The sequence below is a fragment of the Calidris pugnax genome, unplaced genomic scaffold, assembly GCF_001431845.1.
Source record: "Calidris pugnax isolate Ruff unplaced genomic scaffold, ASM143184v1 scaffold20, whole genome shotgun sequence".
Lineage (NCBI taxonomy): Eukaryota > Metazoa > Chordata > Aves > Charadriiformes > Scolopacidae > Calidris > Calidris pugnax.
The window spans coordinates 25,502,205-25,523,557 of NW_015094510.1; the positions used below are offsets into that span (position 1 = coordinate 25,502,205).

A 21,353-nucleotide genomic window follows, 5' to 3' on the forward strand; every position below is an offset into this window, starting at 1 on the left:
ACCCTCAGTAAGTTTGCAGATGACACCAAACTAGGTGGGAGTGTTTGAGGTTTGATCTGTTTGAAGGTCAGAAGGCTCTACAGGGGGATCGGGACCAGTTGGATCAATGGGCCAAGGCCAATGGGATGAGGTTTAATATGACCAAGTGCCGGGTCCTGCATTTTGGCCACAACAACCCCAGGCAATGCTACAGGCTTGGGGAAGAGTGGCTGCAAAGCTGCCCAGCAGAAAAAGACCTGGGGGTGTTGGTGGACAGCCGGCTGAACATGAGCCAGCAGTGTGCCCAGGTGGCCAAGAAGGCCAACGGCATCCTGGCCTGTATCAGGAATAGCGTGGCCAGCAGGAGTCGGGCAGTGATGGTGCCTCTGTACTGGGCACTGGTGAGGCCTCACCTCGAGTACTGTGTTCAGTTCTGGGCCCCTCACTACAGGAAAGACATTGAAGTGCTGGAGCGTGTCCAGAGGAGAGCCTCCAAGCTGGTGAGGGGTTTAGAGAACAAATCCTATGAGGAGAGGCTGAGGGAACTGGGCATGTTTAGTTTGGAGAAGAGGAGGCTGAGGGGGGAACTCATTGCCCTCTACAACTACCTGAAAGGAGGTTGTAGAGAGGTGGGTGTTGGCCTCTTCTCCCAAGGGAATACTGACAGGACCAGAGGAAATGGTCTGAAGTTGTGCCAGGGGAGGTTTAGATTAGATATTAGGAAGAATTACTTTACTGAGAGAGTGGTCAGGCACTGGAATGGCCTGCCCAGGGAGGTGGTGGAGTTACCATCCCTGGAGGTATTTAAGAAACGTGTAAACGTGGCACTTCAGGGCATGCCCTAGCGCCCGAGATTGTCGCTTTGTGTCTGTTTGTGTTTTTTCTTGGCGTGGTTTGTTTGTTTGTTTGTTTGTTGTGGTTTTTTGTTTTTTTGTGGTTGGACTCGATGATCTCAAAGGTCCCTTCCAACCACAAAGATTCTGTGATTCTGTGAAATAGAAGAAAGCCAACTGGAAACATTAGTGTTAATAGTAGCATGGGGATGTGTGGTATAAAAGGGAATGAAAATGCTTATTTACATACTCTAGAATTGTCACCTCTAAGCAAGCAACCTTGCCTTCCTATGAGAAAAATTTCTTCATCAAACAACGTTAAGTTTGAAGAGTATGACATTAAAAAACCCAAATAATCTCCAGGCAATTTTTTTTTTAAATGGCCCTAAATTGACTTTGTTGTCTTGATTACTTACTTTGTAGGTAATATAAATATATAACATTAATTATGATATGAATATTACTATATTTACTATTTTATAGACTATCATTTATGACTATAACATAATTTAATACTAAAATACACAAGATCAAGATATTAATTTTCTTAATGAGACAACCAAAGTCAGCAAGTTTCATTAACAACCCCTCCCACACACTATCAAACAAGGATTATCTCTCTCTTCAAAGTCTAACAGAATGTTTTTTCATATCCTCAAATTGTCTCCTACTGAACTTACCTTCTGAGCAGAAGTGTTTAAATTAAACACACATCTTCACATTGCACTTCAGTGTTAACTACTCAAACCTAAAAAACCTTCCCACAGAACAGAGCACCAGAAAATCACCAACAATACTCAACAAATACTCTAAGAGATTATGAAAGACAAGCAAGAAGAGGACAAGTGGTAAACTAGAGAAAGGGTGATATAATATGCTTCTTCATAAAGGTACTGATCGCCTCTGCCTTGTCAGCTTTTCTTCAAGAAGAATGGAGGGTAAGCAACTGCCTTATCTTCATTTCTTATCTATTAATCACCAAAATATGACCCAATACAAAAGTCACGATATATAAATTATTATTTGTACTTGTTAAATAGGTTTTTTTTGTGCAGTAGTTGAGATCATTTTATAACTGCGGAATGTTAATTATTTTTGTATTGCATATAATTTTATTTACTTGAGCCTATTTTCTCCCTTCTATGGACAGGCTTCTAGTTGGCAAGTTTGCAGAGCAGGCAAGGGAGTGGAAAAACAGGACTCATATGGGCATGGACTCTAGTAATTTGTGCAGAACTTTGTTTCCAGCCTGTGACTTCACTCCTTCTGCCATGGAAATATTGTAAGTTAGAAAGCAATTGGCTCTTTGCCAGTCAATTTACCAGGTGGGTTTGACTGTCACTAACACCAACTGAATGTATAAAACCCTACCAGAACAAAACGCTGATGTTCGATACCTCTGTAATAGCATGATAAATGTCTGTAAAAGATGCAGGTCATTACTGAAATAATATTAGAGAGGCTGTAATTGGAGTACATGCTCCTTCAGGTAGCATTAATTGTCATGAAAGCTTAAGTTGAACTTCAGTTTCATACATTTAAGTGCCTATGATGTAGGTGTCTCAGATGAGCTACAGGGAAAATTTGGTTGCCTTATCGTAGGTACCAAATGTCATCTAAAATACCCTTCTATATCCTGCCCGGCCTCCAGCTGCCAGGATCAAAGGAAGTGTCTCTTGTTGGTGCAGCGATACCATGTGGTGTCTCACATAGGCTCAAGTGTTTCCAACACTGCTGGACGCTTACATTTAAGCATGGGAACTCAGCCACTATATCCAAGGGAGATGAGCGAGCCATTGAGCTCATCCTAAAGTAGACAACTGCATTTGGTGGGCAGAAGAGCTCTCCGCATGCCAGGATTTGGTGTCTCCTTCAAGGTGAGAAGAATCATGCTGTAGGCTGCACTGACTGTGTTGACGGTGGGTTCAACTCAGTTGTCTGAACATGGGCATCTACACCCCCCTGTGACCCTGTGGGGTATCTGAGACACTTCACTGATCATGGCTTTCCCCAGACATTTATATTCTTAGGAAAACAGAGAGAGGGTCTACCACAATTTTGTTCTACCACATGGGCCAGAAAATGTCTGAACTGCAATAGTATGAGGTCAAACATACCAAATTCTTGGAAAATGACAATTCCTGAGGTGTTGGGATGGACTATCTTATTCTTAAACTTTTGCATTTCTCCTGAAGTACCATAAATCACAGACATTTGCACTTTGCTGCATTATATTTTAGTTGAAAACTGTCAGGTTTTCTTACAAATTGTTACTGAGCTTTTCATAATTCACATAAATAAGGAAAAGTAAAATCAAATAGTTCACTACAGCGTACATAAAAAACTGCAAAATGTTCTTTGTGTATTTTAAGCCTAAGACAGTCTGCTTCTTATGGCATGAACTTTCTAAGATTTATTTCACATTGATCTTGTTCTCTATCTAAAATGTTTAAAAAATTATCTCAGTACGCAAAGTACTACTAATTTATCTTTCATGCTAATAGTATCATTTAAATCACAATTTTAATAAATTAATTTGAAGCAAAGTAGGCATGAATCTTCTCTCACATATAATTTTATACTAAAATAACCTCACCAACTTTAATGGATTTGCTTTTGAATTGTACTACAGCATAAAAAAGAAACAGGCAATGCATCTTTCTATAATATCTGCTAAAGTAAATAATTATCCTTGCAGTGTAAAGATCAATATTGGACAAGTAAGAACACATGTTTTATCATAACAATTTTAACTCGTGTGAATGATTTTTACTTACTTTGAGATAGACCTTTTCCAAATCAGTTAACAATTATGCAGTTTTTCATATCTTTGTTAAACACGCTTTTCTATTAAAGTTTAGCATCCCTTGGGCAAACAATAATTATTTGATATGGTTTCCTTCTTAAACAAAGTTGTAATTTCAATTAGGTTAAAAAGTAAAAAAACTTAAGATAAAACCCTCAGGCGTAAACAAATTTTGTTAACACATTTATTATAACTTAACTTTGTCTTTGAGACACTAATTGTATAGTTACTACCACATTTGTAATTTTGCACAGTGAAAAAATATTAATATATCCATTCAGATTAAGACCTCAAGATTTCAGAGGACCAATAATTATCAAAAGTTAAACATGACAGTTGCTGCATTGGGTTTGTGTGGCAAGGTTTTGGTAGTAGGGGGGCTACAAGGGTGGCTTCTGTGAGAAGCAGCTAGAAGCTTCCCCCATGTCCAATAGAGCCAATGCCAGCCCCCTCCAAGATGGACCTGCTACTGGCCAAGGCTGAGCCCATCAGTGACAGTGGCAGTGCCTCTGGGATAATATATTTAAAAAGAGGAAAAAAAACATTGGCAACTGCGGCTGAAGAGAGGAGTGAGAATATGTGAGAGCAACAATTCTGCAGACCCCAAGGCCAGTAAACAAGGAGGGGGAGGAGGTGATCGAGGAGCAGGAGAAGAGACTCCCCTGCAGCCCGTGGTGAAGACCATGATGGGGCAGATTGTCCCCCTGCAGCCCATGAAGGTTAATGGTGGAGCAGATATCCACCTGCAGCCTGTGAAGGACCACACACTGGAGCAGGCGGATGCCTGAAGGAGGCTGTGATCCTGTGGGAAACCTGGCAGGACCTGTGGGCTTGTGTTTATCTTCCCTCTTTACTTTGTGCCGGTGAGGTCCCATCTGGAGTACTGTGTCCAGTTCTGGGCTCCCCAGTTCAAGAAGGACAGGGAACTGCTGGAGAGGGTGCAGCAGAGGGCTACAAGGTGATTAGGGGACTAGAACATCTCTCTTATGAGGAGAGGCTGAGAGACTTGGGTCTTTTTAGTCTGGAGAAGAGAAGGCTGAGGAGGGATCTCATCAATGCCTATAAATATTTAAAGGGTGGGTGTCAAGAGGAAAGGGCCAGTCTTTTTTCAGTGGTGCCCAGTGACAGGAAATGAGCACAAACTTGAACATAAGAAGTTCCATCTAAGCTTGAGGAGGAACTTCTTTACTTTGAGGGTGGCAGAGCACTGGAACAGGCTTCCCAGAGTGGTGGTGGAGTCTCCTTCTCTGGAGACATTCAAAATCTGCCTGGACAAGTTCCTGTGCAACCTGCTCTAGGTGGACCTGCTCTGGCAGAGGGGTTGGACTAGATGATCTTCAGAGGTCTCTTCCAACCTCATATCATTCTGTGATTCTGTGAGAGAGAAGCCCCCGCTGGAGCAGGTTTGCTGGCAGGACTTGTAACCCTGAGGGGGACCCACACTGGAGCAGTCTGTTCCTTGAAGGACTGCACCTTGTGGAAGGGACCCACACTGGAGAAGTTCATGAAGAACTGCAGCCTCTGAGGAGGACCCACGTTGGAAAAGTTCATGGAGGACTGTCTCCTGTGGGAGGGACCCCCACACTGGAGCAGGGGAAGAGAGTGAGGAGTCCTCCTCCTGAGGAGGAAGGAGCAGCAGAAACAACATGTGATGACCACAACCCCCATTCCCATCCCCCTGCGCTGCTGGTTGGGAGTAGGTAGAGAAATTGGGAGTGAAACTGAGCCCAGGGAGAAGGGAGGAGTGGGGGGAAGGTGTTTTAAGATTTAGGTTTTTTTTCCTCTGATGTTGACTGGTAATAAACTAATTTCCCCAAGTTGAGTCTGTTTTGCCTGTGATGATAACTGCTGAATGATCTCTCCCTGTCCTTATCTCAACCCATAAGCCTTTCATTATATTTTCTCTCCCTCATCCAGCTGTGGAGGGGAGTGACAGAGCAGCTTGGTGAGCACCTGGTGACCAGCTTAGGTCCATGCACCACAGTTGCAATCAGGTTAAATATATTAAAAATGGAATTAAAATAATTTCAGTATTTCCTCAGATGGATTCTTCCACTTAAAGAGAAATCACACCTTGATGTACCTGTTTTAATGCAACCTTACACCTGGAAAATGAAAATTGACTTTACCAGGTCATATAAAAGGAAATTGTTTTTCATTACATCTTACTTTGTAAATGAGTACCTTGGTGAGTTGCAGAAATAGCCTAAGAAAAACTTGTCTTTTGACAGATGACATTTTATATATACTACAAATACCATCCTATGACATATGTGCTACACACAGAGCAGAAATACTTTGAAGAAAAAAACATACAAAAATATCAGTCTAAAAGGTTTTCACAAATAAAACTGAATACAACTCAAACTGGAACATCTAGAATTTTTTTAGCCTCAGTTAACAGTGTGCATTGGAAACATTAAATAATTCAAAAAAACCCACACCAGTGCAGTTGCAATCACTAACGGCTTTAAAATAAAATATGCACACACAGAGAGACATATATACATATTTATAAAGACATGTTATCATTGTGCTGTTAAAAGTTCTGTAATGATTATTTATTGAAAGAGGTCAGAATACCTTCAGATTTCTGTTTTCTAGTGAGGTAAAACGAGAACCTGTGTTCACAAACAAAGATGTATTTAAAACCACCATTTTTATTGTGCTTTTCTTGTGGCTATTATTTGGGCATTTCTTAAACTATTACAAACCTGTGACTCGAAGTTTATCTGTGCCAATTACAACCTCATTTTCATCCACTGTAAAAAGTGGCTTGCCGTCCTTTGAGTTGATCTGAAATTGCTGACTGTGGAATTCTACCATTTTAGGACCTGCAAAGCAGAGCAGAATAATGGAATAATTACATCATCTTTCTTCAACTTTCTATATAAATTACTAATAATTTGAATTGTGGTCTTAACAATTTAGTGACTCATTTAAGTACATTAAGAATCATGAAGCACCCAGCTATTCTAAGGATAGTGGCCCTGTAAGTACTGAAATTGGATTAAGTCTATTTACATGATCTAATTTGTTGTTCAAAACTGTGCCTGGAGTCATGCTTTCAAGTTGGATTTCTGGGGAATTTAGGAAATCCCTCACGAATTGATCAAGGCAAACATTTATGTTCCTGGTGTTGAAACTGCTAAGATTCTTTCATCAGTAAGAGTCTATCATCTTTTTTTTTTTTTTAAACATAGAAACTAATTATCAAAGTCTTTGCAGCATCACCCCTTTTGGTAAGGAAGGCTCAAATTCATTAAAATTCCAAACATCCCTTGTAAGGGCAGGACCCTCAACTCTTCACAACAAATGCCAGTTTAGATCCACGTATCTAACATATGTTACTGATCAGATTCTTAGAAGAGTTTCAAAAAGCTGCAGGAGTATTTGCAATTGGATCTGGTACTCCAAAAATTAAAGTAACTGTGTGCAAGACAGTTTTTACATATTGGCTTGGCAAGCGGATATAAATCAAACCCAAATATTCCCCTTTCTAACCACCTGACCAATTAAAAATTTGCATTACATAAGTTTGAGTGTCTATTTGATAGAATCATCATATAAATCTATATTCAGAACTAAAATTACACAGAATGCTCAAAGCAGTTAAGACTCCTTTTCTGCACTTTTTAATAAAGGTAATTCACAGACTATCCATGGGACTGAAAGGCACTGAGCTGCTGCTTCCCCAGTAAGACCATGCCTACTCCCATAAACATTAAATATCTTCCAGGCAGTAATTCTCAAAGGAAATATGAATTTTTGTTAGTTCTTACATTAAAATGACATTAGGTGATGGATGATTGAACCTGCTAAGAAATACATTCAGTTATTTCCTAAAATATGCATGGTAGCTGATGCGAGAGTTGCGTACCATAAGGTCCCATAAGAATCGCTTATTGCTTCACTCAGCAGATGCAAACTATTGCTTTCAATTGCTCACCAAGCATGGAAAGGATTATAGAGGCCATAATGTCCTAAAGTAGGCCAGAAAAAACAATACTGATTCTACCTGAAAACAGTAAGGTCAGAGTGCTGCATTCTGCAGTACTTCATACTCTGTTGGACACGTGCACCCAGGTGCTGCCTCACTGATTTCAATTTGGCTCTTCTCTAAAGCTCCTCTGAAGCCTGTGGCTTTATTTCTGAGAAGCATACTGTAAAAAGTGAGCTCAGAAAATATCTTCATTCAGTGAACAGATGTTAAACAGTCTTTTTTTTTTTTTTTTACAGCAAAAGATGCAGTTCTGGGTAAGTATAGCAAGGATGGATCCCTATCAATGTTGTCCTAAAATATCTTGTTTAAGGTGTTTTACTGTTCCTGTTTCTGCCCAGCAGCGATAATGAAATTGCCCATTTATGTAGCGTAGGTAGATCCTTGTTCTGTCTCTTCTGTTGAAGATATTTTACACTGCATAAGAGAAGGAAGGTACTATTTGGAGCTTTTATTTCCTCCAGAGGAAGGGAACTCAAGTGTCCAGCTTCCAGGGTCAGCACACTGGCTGTAGGACTGCTGGAGAGAAACCGCAGTACCACCTTTCTTCTCCTGATGCTGCTTATTGTCAGAGCTCATTCTAAAAAGCATGCAATTAAAATATCAGCTGGATTAGACCCAGCAGATGAGATAGAAATGAGAATGCTTACTCTGAAGGCTCTGACAAGGTTAAGTATTTTTCTTTTCAGTGCTGTCAATATTTTAGTAGGTCTGGCATGCCAGAAGCAAATATTTTTATAGAGCCATAGAATATTTATTGATTAAAAGAATAACTGAGTGAGGATCCTGAAGACTTACATTTTAGGTATATGCACTTTAAAGTAAAGTAGGTGCCCAAGAACTTCCACAGACTCAGTTCTAAGCTGTGAGGTTTTTTAGTGTGGTTAATCTCTAAAATACTAATTAGAAACTGCTGTAAGTATCTTTGTGCAAGCCTGCAAACAATACGCAGCAATATCTCTAAAAGACAACTCAGAAATATATGCAGCTAATTTCTATAAAAGTGCTAATTACTTACACATGATCACTGAAAAATACTTTAATATGATGAAGTGCTTTATGTTTAGAGGGAATGCCATCTACTGATTTCCTTGGTACACTGGCAGTCAGCTTTGAAGATAAAACTCCTGGGCCTGAATAATGGCACTTCTGTTTTTTTCTTCTTAGAACATCAGTGGACACAGAAGTTTTCATTGATTACAAAGCAGTGGAAAGAACAATGGATTTGAAATACTGGAGAAGTGTGACGTGATTTGCACCAGGCCCAACTTGATCTTGTCTATAAGTACATTTATCTTCTCAATTTGCTAATTTGCTCTATGTTTTTAAAAGCAATCTTGTCAAAGAAAGATTTTTCATGTTTCTCATAATGGGAACAGGAAAGAAATACCTCAAGCAGCATGAATTAATTAATTTAATTTGTACATCTACAGATTGACAGAAAATTGACAGGCTTTTGTTAATTGGATTGTTATGGAATGTAGATTAATTCACAGAGAGATATGACATGAAAAAATTATTATAAGATATAGGAGCTGCTTTAACTGTTTGAATTTAGGACGAATATATACAAATTAAATAGCATTTACATACCTTGGACCAAATTCTTTTCCTCTCACCTAACCAAAGTAGACAATGCATATTGTGCAGACTGACTTTCTCAGCTGTCGTCTCTAATGCAAATTTCAGGCATGGTGTCCATGCAGAACACGATACTGATAGAACCGGAGTTGCATTATATACCCATTTAATTAAACTGGTCCACATATACACTGACCCTATTCAGAAATGATTGGAACAAGGCTGGGATTAAGCCTTTCCACTCCCAGCTAATTGTTTTTAACATTAGACCATGTAAGCCCGTTCTTGGGCTCTCCTCTTTTCTTACACTCAGTATCTCATTATTCCAGGCAAGACAGAAAAGCTTTACCAGGAGAAATTGAGGGAGTCCTACCCTAAAATAATTAGAGAGGGGACAAAGAGAAAAAAAAAATCTCCTTAGAGAGAAGAAGAGGAAGAGTTAGGATTTGTAGAAAAGTGCTCACCCTGTCTGAGTAGTAAGTGAATCCATCTATACCAATAAATTAGAGAAAGTCAAGGCCGAGGAGACACAAGCACTGCCAATTTCTGTTAATCTGGTAGCATGTTCCTCGGCACCATCTCAACCTGTGCCACACAATGCCCTCTCAGACAATGCCTGGTCAGAGGCCGCTCCCCACAGATGGACGCATGAAGCTCTCCAGCTCTGGAGGGAACTGGGCTTATCTGAGTAATGAGAATAGTGCCGTGCCACCCGTCCCTGGGGCAGACTGTGTGTCCTGGCCTGGCCTGGTTGCTAATGCAGCGGTAGTTATTCCTACCTGCTAATCACTTTCCTACTTTAGATGTTTCTAGTCATGCACTGAGTGATTCATTAAGTTATTTAGGCATTTTTATTGCTTAATAAAAGCTTGGTGCACATGCCTCTTAACTTTTTTTCTGAACATCCTAAACATTGAATTTCAGCATGTAGAGGCAGAGTTAGTCAGGATCTAAGATTGTGAGTTATACTCATTACATTTTAAAGCTAGACATGAAATAAGATAAAATACTACAAACACTGAGAGCAGTCACTGCACACTATGTATTTCACAAAGGAGTATTAACTGGAGGCTCTTTAAAAATACAACCCACGGCCTTGCCCAGGCTGAGTTTGCATCCAAGTTTCTCTCCTCTTTGATCCTGGTCCTTTCACACTTCAATAAATCTTTAACAAGAATCTTTTTGTCCATAGTTTTCTCAATATGAATGACCCAGGGAACTAGGAGAGGGATTGTCCTATAGATAATACTCATTATCAAATAATGGTATGCATAATAAATGATGCATTGTAAATATTTAGAGGGAATGCTAAGGTAAACCAAATTCAAGCATATGTTTTATTCACGCTAGAGATGAGGCAGCTCAGTATATGTAGAACAAATTTCAAAAAGTAAAATTAGGCTTTTAGAGAAACAGGAATAAATTTATGTAACCACAAGTGGCCATTAATTTCTTTTAGCTGTACTTCACAACGCGCACGCACTAGCTATATTCCAATAACACTAATTGTACTGTGATCCCAGTAAGATTCATTTTCAGCTCATAAACAGCAGCCAAATTCAATATCTGAAACTGTAATCTCTGAATTCCTCATTGTATTTTGTTTATAATCCTAGTATTTAATTACATGCAAGTCAACTCATACTATATAATAATACTTGTTGATAAAATCCTACAGTTAAAAATGTAACATGACTGAACACATTATAGAGAGCATTTGAACTGTTTTCCCATTGCTGCCAGAGGCATCACAGGAATTCCCAGGCTAATCAGTTATCCTTGCTAATTAGGCTGACCAACAACTGCCCATTGTTTCTTTACACTTCCTCCTTTAGCATGTACAGTTGTGACATTGACTTTGTATGTGGTCATCACAGCTCTTGACACTGAGGATGCCAGTTTAAATGCTGAAAAATTGTTCCAAAATCAACTGACATATTGCCTGCAAAGGAGCCCACTGCTAAGCAGCCTTCCTTTTTGTTTCTTCTCCTCGCTCTTGACTCCCCTAAGCAGTTTTCCAGGGAAGAAAAGTCTTCTGACTTGTGAGTCCATTTCAATGGAAAAGTATTTGTATTAATTCCCTTCTACTGCTACCCAACCTTTGAATTCCGGGCCAATGCAAATGCAGAAGGATGAGATGGCAAATAGTAGAGCCTGCCATAAAATACATATCCATAAAGACTTAACATCAATGAAATTGGTAACATGCAGGCAGACTCTTCAAATCCAGTTAGTTTTAAGCACTCAAGTTTTAAGCACTTTTAGCATATCTTTAGATCTTTCAGGAAAAAGGCTTTCCAACACTGAAGATATTTATTTAATTTTAGATATTTTCTAAGTCTCTTCTGCTATCCATTGTTTATGACAGCCTGTGGCTTTCACCTATTCTGTATGCTTCACTCTTCTCCTATCATCTAGTATTATTGAAGTGTTGAATATAAGCCAAAATCCTGAGTGCTTTGGGGTATTGCTATGCAATTTCATGTTTTAGTTAATTTTTATTATATTAAAGCACCTTACTTAAAATAAGATCTCGTTAAAAGCGTATTAAAAATGCAATACTCCTACAGATTCAGTTCTAGTTCCATGAGTAATACAATACCAATGAATGCAAAGCCATTACTTTTAGAAGCATAAAATTTGTCATATTTTCATATGGAATACTATGGAAGTATTTGCTGGTCTTTTATTAGAACAAATGCACTATTACAAAGAACATGCAGCACACTGCATATATACATTTTATGTCCATATCATATGCCTCTCATCACCTTTAAAAACATCTCTAAAATATTAATTGCTGCTCCTGTTTCCTCTTATTCTCTCAGCTGTCCTTTTATGTAATGGATGCAACAATTATGCCCTCTCAGACCAAAGTAAGGATGCCTTACTGTCAGCACTTCTTATACTTTGTTGTTCTCTATGGTTGAACACTAGTCTAGGGATCTTAAAAAAATTGGTTCTGAATGATCATTGCAGACACTGATCATGCAGACACTGGCAACTCAACCTAGGATTAGGTATTTAGGTGGTAGTACTTTCCCCTCTCAGAGTGATTTAGGTAACTAAATATCTTTATCCATCTTGGCATTATTCTTATAAACCACTCTAAATCTGAAAAAATTAAACCCATTAAGTACTGAATTGTGAAATGGATTATTGCATGTAGAAAACATGCCAGGAATAGGAGATCATGTTTCTTACACAGTAACTTGACCAAAAGGGTATGGTGTCACTTTTTCTCTCAGGCCTAGTGAATCCGGAATTTGTTGCATGATGAGTAACTTCAGCAGGAAAGGGTGAAACACACAGTCCTCAGACAGGTAAGGTGAAAAGGAAAGTACCAAAGGAGATGAGCCATGATAATTTGAAACCCTGTATGCAGAGAGGACAGCTGATCTGAATCTCTCATCCCTGAGTGAGTATTTTAACCACTCTATCTTCTGTATAATGGATAATTCTTCTTTTTTTAAATTATTATTATTTTAAAGAAAGCCGTGATTGTAATTGTATTTTCCTAAGCCCAGGTCCACCACTGAGTTTCAGGAGTATTCTATGCATGCCTACCGGACCTGGGCAGAGCACAATGTGTGAGAACCAATTACAGATAGACTTAGTTGCCTAAGCATAGCTGTCCAGTGCCATTATATGTACTTCAGTGCTCCCTGTCTGGCCTCCAGCTTATTTTAGAATCCCTAGAGCACCTAAGACTTATACATTGGGCTAGAAAGTCTGACCTGGGGTCTGTAAGTGACCTGAGCCCTTCTAAAGTGTCAGCTTAAGGACTAGGCAAGATGGAATCACACAAGAATGCAAGTTAGAAGTCACCTCTGGAGGTCACCTAGTCCTACCTTCTACTTACAGCAGGGTCGGCTTGGTTAGAAGTTAGATGAAGGTGTTCAGGGTCTTTTCCAGGTGGAATTTTAATAAGTCTGAAGCAGGGGAGTCAACAACCTCCTTGGGCAACCTTTTCCCATGGTTAACTGTTCTAACGGTGATTTTTTTCCCCCTTTCTATCCAGTTGCACTTATTCTCACCACAACCTATGACAGTTGCCTCTTGCCCCTTTGCTGTGTACCTCTGAGAAGAGTCTGTCTGGTCAAGTCATCTTGTCTCTAGCCCTCCTAGAAGCAGACAGAAGACCCCTTTAAGCCTTCTTTTCTGCAGGTTAAACAAACGTAACTTCTTCAGCTTCTAATACTTCACCTTAAGTAAAGGAGTGGAATAATGCAGCCCAGTATGCTATTAGCCCTCACTGCCACAAGGGCACACTGCAGACACATGTTCAAGTAGTCCACCACCATAACGAGTGTGTCTTCTGCAGACCTGCTGCAAAAAGAAAGGGATCTAGCCCCTTGATGGCCACTGTTGTCAGGAGTCTTGTTAGCTTTAAGAAGAAAGTACTGCTACACTTGAAATGACTAGGATTTTAGGTGTACTTAATTATCTGAATTGTATAATAGATTATAGTCACAATAAATTTCAGCTATTTTAAGCTAACCTTTACAAACTCATCAAGCATTAACCAATGCCAATAATTCAATCTTCTTATTACTATAAAGGAAGGAAGTACAGGAACTCTCCTCACCTTTAGCAATAACTATTATCTTCAAATTAGCAGCCAATGAGTTACATTAATGCTCACTATACCAGACAAACCAAAGTATGTTGTTTGGTATTGCCAGTTTACTGAAGACTGTGAAAGTCAGAAGGCTCCCCTTTTTTTCCCCTTTCTCTCCCTACTTATTTTGAATTCCTTACTGCCATTGAAATAAAGAGAGAATGGGGCTATTCAGATGAGTAATTGCTCTCTGATGAGAGACAGGTATCTGTGATCTGGTTCTGTTTCCAAATAAAAAATGATTTCCCAAGCATTAGCCTTTTTTCCAGAGCTAAGTCCTGTGGACTTATACGCATATTGCTTTTCTCTTCTTCTAGAGGCAGAAGTGAAATGACAGCACAGGATTCAAATTCCCTTGGCCAGGTTAAATTTCCCCTGTGACGCTGGCATATGTAGCAAGTTGGCAACGTACATAACTACCCGATTAACTTCCAGAGGATGTTTAAAGTTTGGCTTAAGTCAGCATGGCTCACCCTGAACATTATCACACATTACTTCATAAAGATTATCCTATTTGGGGATTGGGTGTGTAAATCTTGCTACAGTAAGCACCTTACTATACATGGTACACACATATCAATGGTAGTTTTTTGCAGAAGAGGATACTCTTCATTTAAGTCTAAATTGAACTGTAGATGTAATGACAAAATTACTTTTTTAATAAATAAGTTTTCATGGTGATATGCTTAGCTTTAATTTAAATGTATGTTGATTACTACTAACTTTTTTTTGCTATTTGTTTTAACTCTTTTCAACATTATGTCCATTTAAATACACAATGATCTCACAAAAGACTAATAGCATATGCATTTAATATAGAACAGAAGCACATCTGCCATGAATTAAATCAGGAAATTAGAAAGGATCAGTTAAAAAGTCTGTAGGATGTTTTGGCAGCCACCTGTCATTCTCTAAATTTTGCCTGATCTGAATCAACTAAATTTTAATTTTAAATAGAACTAGCATGTATGTCTTGATATGATCAGATTCATTGGTAGCTAAAATTTTTATACTTTTGGAAGTAAAAATCCCTACTTTAATCCCTTTGGAACAAATATTGTAAGTTCTTGATCATAGGAAGACTTAATCACCTCAAAAATACTTCAATGAAGTTTCCAATTTATCTTTCTATTAATTACTCCTATGTTGTATCTTTTCTTCTTATAACCCAGCTGGACAGCAATTAAAGTTGTGCAAATAATCATCTTCCTGCAGTACAAAGATCTTCAAGAAGTATGTTCTGGCTTTTATCTTCAAGATAAGAAAGAACTTATTTGGACAAAAATGGAGTTTTTAATGAAAGCCTTCTGGGAAAAATAAAGAAGGAAAAGCTAAATGGTTCTACAATGTCATTAATTAAGTCAAGTTTATGAAACTGGCTTCAGGGTTTTCCCCGTGAAAACACCATCAAACTCTTCTTACATACACCATGCTTCATTACCACTGTTTTCTTCCTATTATGTCTCTGATTAAAAAATACTGTCACTTAAAAATGAAATATCAAAATGCTGATAAGAAAATCAGAAATGATTTGACATTAGAAAGTAGTAGTTTGTAGATGGAAATTAATGCTAATGAAGCAATATATGAGGTACTGACACTTATCAGTTTCCACAGAATGTTGATCCTCGTTGAAAAAACAGGGGTGGGATATCACAGACGCTCTCCTTGTAACAGCTGTTCTGATTAATGTGATGGACAGGAAAATAGTCTCTAGGCAGAATTTTGACTGTGATTCTGTTTTCAGACTGCATAAACCATTTTGACGTTTACCACAACATTCCCATGCTTTCTGAGTAGTGCTGATTTCATGTTCCAAAGTGTGGAACAGCTCCATAATACAGTTATCTAAATAAATTCCCTCTAGCTTGCAAGGGTTTAAAGCGAACTCCAGCTACTGTTACTGTTCCTCGATTAAACTTGGAAGAAGACTAGTAGTTCACCGTACTGGATGGAATCTGTTCTCATAAACCTTGCATGACTTTGGAAGCCCCTTTCCTTTGTGGCCTTTTTTCTTCAGAACAAGACTAATTACGAGCAGGTCTTCTGTAGATTGAAGCCTCCTTACATGATCTTTGAAAAATAGGTTTTTTCAAAAACTGGCCCTACTTTTCAGTAAAGAGAGTTGGAAACATGCTGCTCTTCATCCACTTTCTTAATATTCATCACTGGAACATGACTGCAAAATCTGACTGTATTATAATAATCTACTAGTAGGCTGGATATATAAGCATTTGTTTACTGATGTGAAGCATCATTTACTGTTTGATACCAATGCTGCTCTTAAGTATTTGATAATTGAATATTTAGTCTTTATGTTTCCTTTATATACATTACATATTTTTTATCATTCAATATTAAAAAAAGTTTGAAAATTCTTTACATGAAGTTTCGTTATGATGGCTTAGGGTATAAATCAAAGGTGCTACATTTCATTTTTACTCTAGGACTGAAGAAGGCTTTGAAGTGGTAAGAAGAGGAATCTTGGAGATGATGGTTAGCAGCTTTCTTCAACTGCTTTCTTGGATTATCAAAGACAGTTCCAGATATTTCCATTTTGCAGATAGATGAGCAAGCTGTGATAATGGTATCTTCTGAATCTTATTCATGATTTTAAAGACAGGAGCTATTCTAAAGAAAACAGTTAACTATCTGTTCTGCAGACAGATGCAGATGTAGAAAGGATGTAGACATCCTTGCCTCACCTATAGGTATCTCTCTCCACGGCTTTATTAATTCCCTCTGACTCAATCCTGCACCTTCCCACATCTGTGTCTTCTTAGATTTCTTCTTTGTTGTTTGTTGGCCAACACCCTTCTCTTAAGTCCCATTTCTCCCAGAAATATTCCCGAAGAGATCATCTCCCCATAATCCCTTAACTAAATGTCCCATTTCCCTTTTTGCTTTAAACTAGGGTGGCTTTTAAAAAATTATTTACTTGATTTTTAATATGAGTTTCTTTAGCCATATGTGAGTTTTAAATGATTTTAAAGGGTAAGTCAAACAAAATGGGCATCTGGGTATCTTTGTCATTCAGGGGGATACTGAAGTCAAAAGAGAACAAAGCACAGAATTGGTTGGGTTTGTTTTCTTTTCCTGGCAAGCAGTTAAAACTATTTGCATTCAGTGAGGCTTCTGAAACACAACAGCACTTATAAAGAGCTACCACGTCTACATACCTCCTGCAAAAGGTATGTCATGCAGGTAAGCTAAGGAGCATGTAGAAACTTTAATAAAACAACAGTGCTCATGGTAGAAGTTGCTCTCATTTGATGTTTTTTTAGTGCATCTGTGATTCATGAGGGAAAGCTTTTCCATTCCTGAGTGATATGTGCCTGTCATGCTCATATCAGGAATTTCACAAAAACTCCTCAAGTCAAGATTTGTTTCACATGTCTCTTGTGAACAACTTCTATTGAAGACTGGGTATTTAAATCACTCTTAGTAACCTATTAAAATATTTTAATGGATCATTTGAATCACAATTTTCTATGAATTAAAAGGTATTTTTGTTATGATGTTACGAGTGATACTACATTACACTGTCATCTTTGGAATGATCCCAAACTTATATAGCTCCTTCACAATGGCAACTATTCATATTTCTAAGATGAATAGAGTATTAAAACATAATTCCAGCATGCTGGCAACTGTGGAAGGCATTAATTCTTTAGCAAAGGCTTGTGCATATGAAGTGAATCAGCCATAATACCTATTTTTCACACTTCTTATACAGAAACATCATCTTAGGTGTGTGCATTTCATGACTAGAACAATGGCTAAAAATATCAAGCTGTTGTTTGACTGTATCTTTAGGTATGAACAGAGTTCTTTACAGTATTATTTTTACTGCTCCTTCAATGCCTTTCCATCAGTCTAAAATTAGTATTATTTAATATTAGCAATATTTCATGTTAGTATTTACAATAGTACCAAAAATACCACACAGCACTTAAGACCAATTATTAAAGAATTCAATAAACAGAACTGCCAGTCAAAAAGAGATTACTCAAATATCAAATATTTCAAATAATTTGAAAATGCACTTTAGCACTTCTTTTTGATGTAGCTTTGATTTTCTCAGGCTCAAGTCATTATTACACCCTCTTAAGTTTTCTTTTAGAGTATTCAGAGCGAGTCAGAACTTTCCTGCTTCAGTGTTGCATTTGAATTGCCTTTGTACACTGACCGCTTTCAAAAGCTTTGAGATGCAAGTCTTGCAGCCTACACTCTGCTCCTTCCTACTGGTTTCCTTACGTATTACCTAAGCCAGATGCAGCCCCTCTACACCAAGTATTAGGCCCAAAAAGGTTAAAGAGCTGTGAGATCGTATGGTACACTGAACCATGTGTTACTGGGAATGGGGCCAGAAGAGCCAGGTGACGAAAAGCAGAGAAACAGACTTAAACTACTGATCAGAAGAGAAAATGCTAAAAATGGATGTTACTTGCTCTAAATGAATCACTACTGACAAGACAGTTCCCATCCAGCAGAACTCTTCCTGCCAAACACCACAGTCCTTCTTCTTCAACATAGGTTTGTATTGACCCTTCTCTGTCTATCAGGTCTTCAATTTACATGTTTCCTTCAATCTAGATGTATCTAGCCCTACAGAGCAGATATTTTTAATTTTCTATTTATTTAACACAGCACATTCCACCTCACTTTCTGTACTGCTTTTTGTTAGTGCTCTCACAAGACTATGTTGTGACTCGCAAGAGGAAAGAAAGGATGGTCTGAGATTTGTTGTTATTTTACCAGGGTTCATTTTCCTAAGATAAGACCTACAGACATTGGCTGTCACAACAACTAAAATATCTTTCCTTTCAGTAAAAGAGGTCACACAGCCTGGACACAGACTGTCAAACAGTTTATTAGGCCTTGGGTCTACTGTCTAACATGATTTTACCTGTAAGCTTCTAAGACTTTGGCAGGGATCAGGTTGGACAGATTCATGTGGTGGCCAATGATCTGCTCTGTGGTCTGCCCTTCCCAAAGGAGATCCTGACAACTTCTTCTCATCAGGCAGGATGGGCACACAACCACAGTGCAGATACACATCTGGTCAGTCAAACAGTAGGGAGCAGGTAGAATCAACAGATAGAATCATTTACCTGCTCTAGGTGGACCTGCTTTGGCAGGGGGGTTGGACTAGATGATCTCCAGAGGTCCCATGCAAGCCTATGTGATTCTGTGATTCTGTAACAGCACATGTGCCAAGTGACAGAAATTTTGACCATGTGACTTGGCCACTGAAAAACAGTCTAAACTAACTGTACTAATAATATGAAACTAGAAGTACTGTACATTTCATACCCTTAACTACTACCAAAATGAAATATGAATGCTACTATCAGGTATTAATAAATATTTAGGGGCATTTTTTTAAGAGGAATGATTAGCTTGAATTAAAAAAAAAATAATTTGAAAACATGTAAAGGTCAAATTGTGATTGTTTAATGGTACAATTATACTTTTTAAGAGGAACAGCAGGCTCTTATAAGTTAAAAATCATATTTTTTATTTGAAGTTTTTTTTTTTTTTTTAGAAAAAGAAGCTTGCAAAATGTTCAATGAATTGATACAATAATTCTTCAAACAGGAATTGTCACAGAAGTTACAACGTCTCATAAGCATGGAAAAGTCACTCATCAGGGTTCCAATCTAGCAAACCACTTCAGCATGTCAGGTTAGTCTTACAGTTAAATAAGCTGGAATTTATGCTTTGCTGCATAAGGATCTTAGAAGAAACGAGTTAATAAATTGTTACATTTTTCTTCAAAGTCAAGTAAAGGTTGAAAATATTAACAAAACTAAGAAAAATTCTGCTGTATCGGACACATACTGTTGCCATACTTGCTTAAAAATACCACCTAAAGAGTAAGATGCACTTATTCTTGCTGCCAAGATCTATCACTTACATCTATCTAGATCTATTGATTTAACTCAGTAAACTAATGTATCTTACTGCTACCAAATATAGTAAAATATCTACATTTCCGAGTTGTGAACTGGCAGGTTTTTTTAGGACATCTGCTTAATTGTATTAGGCTCTGGAATACTAGGAAAAGAGAGACATACAAACCTCTCCAGCCATGTTCTCCTGTTGCATTTTCTTAGAAAATTATTTGCAACTATCGATAGATATTTACACAAGAAAAAGAGTAACTTCTGCAGTGACCTTTCCTGCTTAACCCTGCAATTAAAAAGTGCTTCTAATATTTACAGAATTAATGCTTAAATGAGAAATTGAAAATACACTGTTGGTACTTATTGAGTGGCAGCTGGACTATTCAAATATGATCATAACAGTAAAAAAAATCACGTCTAGCACTTTATATCCTCCAAGCTTCTTGCAAATATTCATTAAAATGTTTCCAAAACAGTGAACAAGGAAAAATCACTTAGACTTACCCACATTTAATCTGCCTGTGACTTCCCCATTTGAATTGCGAGCATTCACAGTCACGTTGTGAGTAGACTGGAGAAGTAGTGAAGAGTCCTGAAGTATAGAGAGAAAAGTAGATTCAGCAGAACAATTAGAATTTTAAACACATGTTTTCATAAAAGTTTAAGGGGATCATACTCAGTTCCAAGACGTTGTGGCCAGAAAATTATGTAAGGAAAAACAGAAAGTCATAGACGTACTAGGAAATGTGATTTTATGTTAAAACGTAAACCAAACTGCAAAACTACACACTTGCACAGAAGAGAATATGACTGACAGGAGGATGATGTTTTGACCATTCTGTGCTAGCTGAATGAGGTATGTAGTCGAGAGACAACTGCCAAACCCCTGGTGACACATGTCCCTGCTACAACAAGCTCCAAGTTTGTTGCAGGAAAGCCAACAAATCATGCAACAACTTTCAACACCCTCTCTAAGCCTGAAATCACCAGAAAAAAACCACTTAGTCATGTTGAGTGGGTTCTTCTTATGTTTTTCTTAGAATCATAGACTGGTTTGGGTTGGAAGAGACCTTAAAGATCATCAAGTTCCAACCTCCCACTAGACCAGGTTGCTCAAAGCCCCATCCAGCCTGGCCTTGAACACTTCCAGGGAAGGGGAATCTTCAATCTGCCACCTGAATTATCTTTAAATGCAGCTGATCTTCAGGGACATAACACTGGCCATTGTTTGTACTTGTTTTTAAGTAACAGAAAATTGCCGGGGGACAGTTTGATCACGCTCATTTGGATCATCAAATTGTAGCCACACCCGTAGACTTAAAAAGAGGGAAGGAAGTTTTTTGCATTACAGGTGCTTTCACACTAAAGCATACTTTGTATTTAAAGGACAGGTACCTAGTAACTGATAAGAGTGTCTGAGCAGATCTCTGTTGCTAGAGTATCAGGGAATATGTGATATGAAGATGATATTAGCAAGCTGCCTGCTTGTGACCTCAGGGGATACTCATTCCTAGATAAATAAGTCAGTTTCTAACTACTGGAATGTTGTTAAAAGATCAGTCTCTTTTCACATATGTGGCTTCTGGTACTTTTTCTAGACTCAGGAAAGACTCTGCAGCACCTT

At 38.2% G+C, this 21,353-nt stretch overlaps 1 protein-coding gene across 1 annotated transcript in view; it reads right to left on the reverse strand.

The window, feature by feature from the left end:
- The window catches only part of SGCG (sarcoglycan gamma), a 149,661-nt gene that overhangs the window by 44,410 nt on the left and 83,898 nt on the right, over positions 1 to 21,353 (reverse strand). Inside the window, exons 5-6 of the mRNA XM_014965843.1 lie at positions 20,234 to 20,321; positions 6,333 to 6,452 (exon numbers count right to left, since the gene is read on the reverse strand). Of these exons, the coding sequence (XP_014821329.1) occupies positions 6,333 to 6,452; positions 20,234 to 20,321 (208 nt within the window). The remainder of the gene's footprint in view (positions 1 to 6,332; positions 6,453 to 20,233; positions 20,322 to 21,353) is intronic.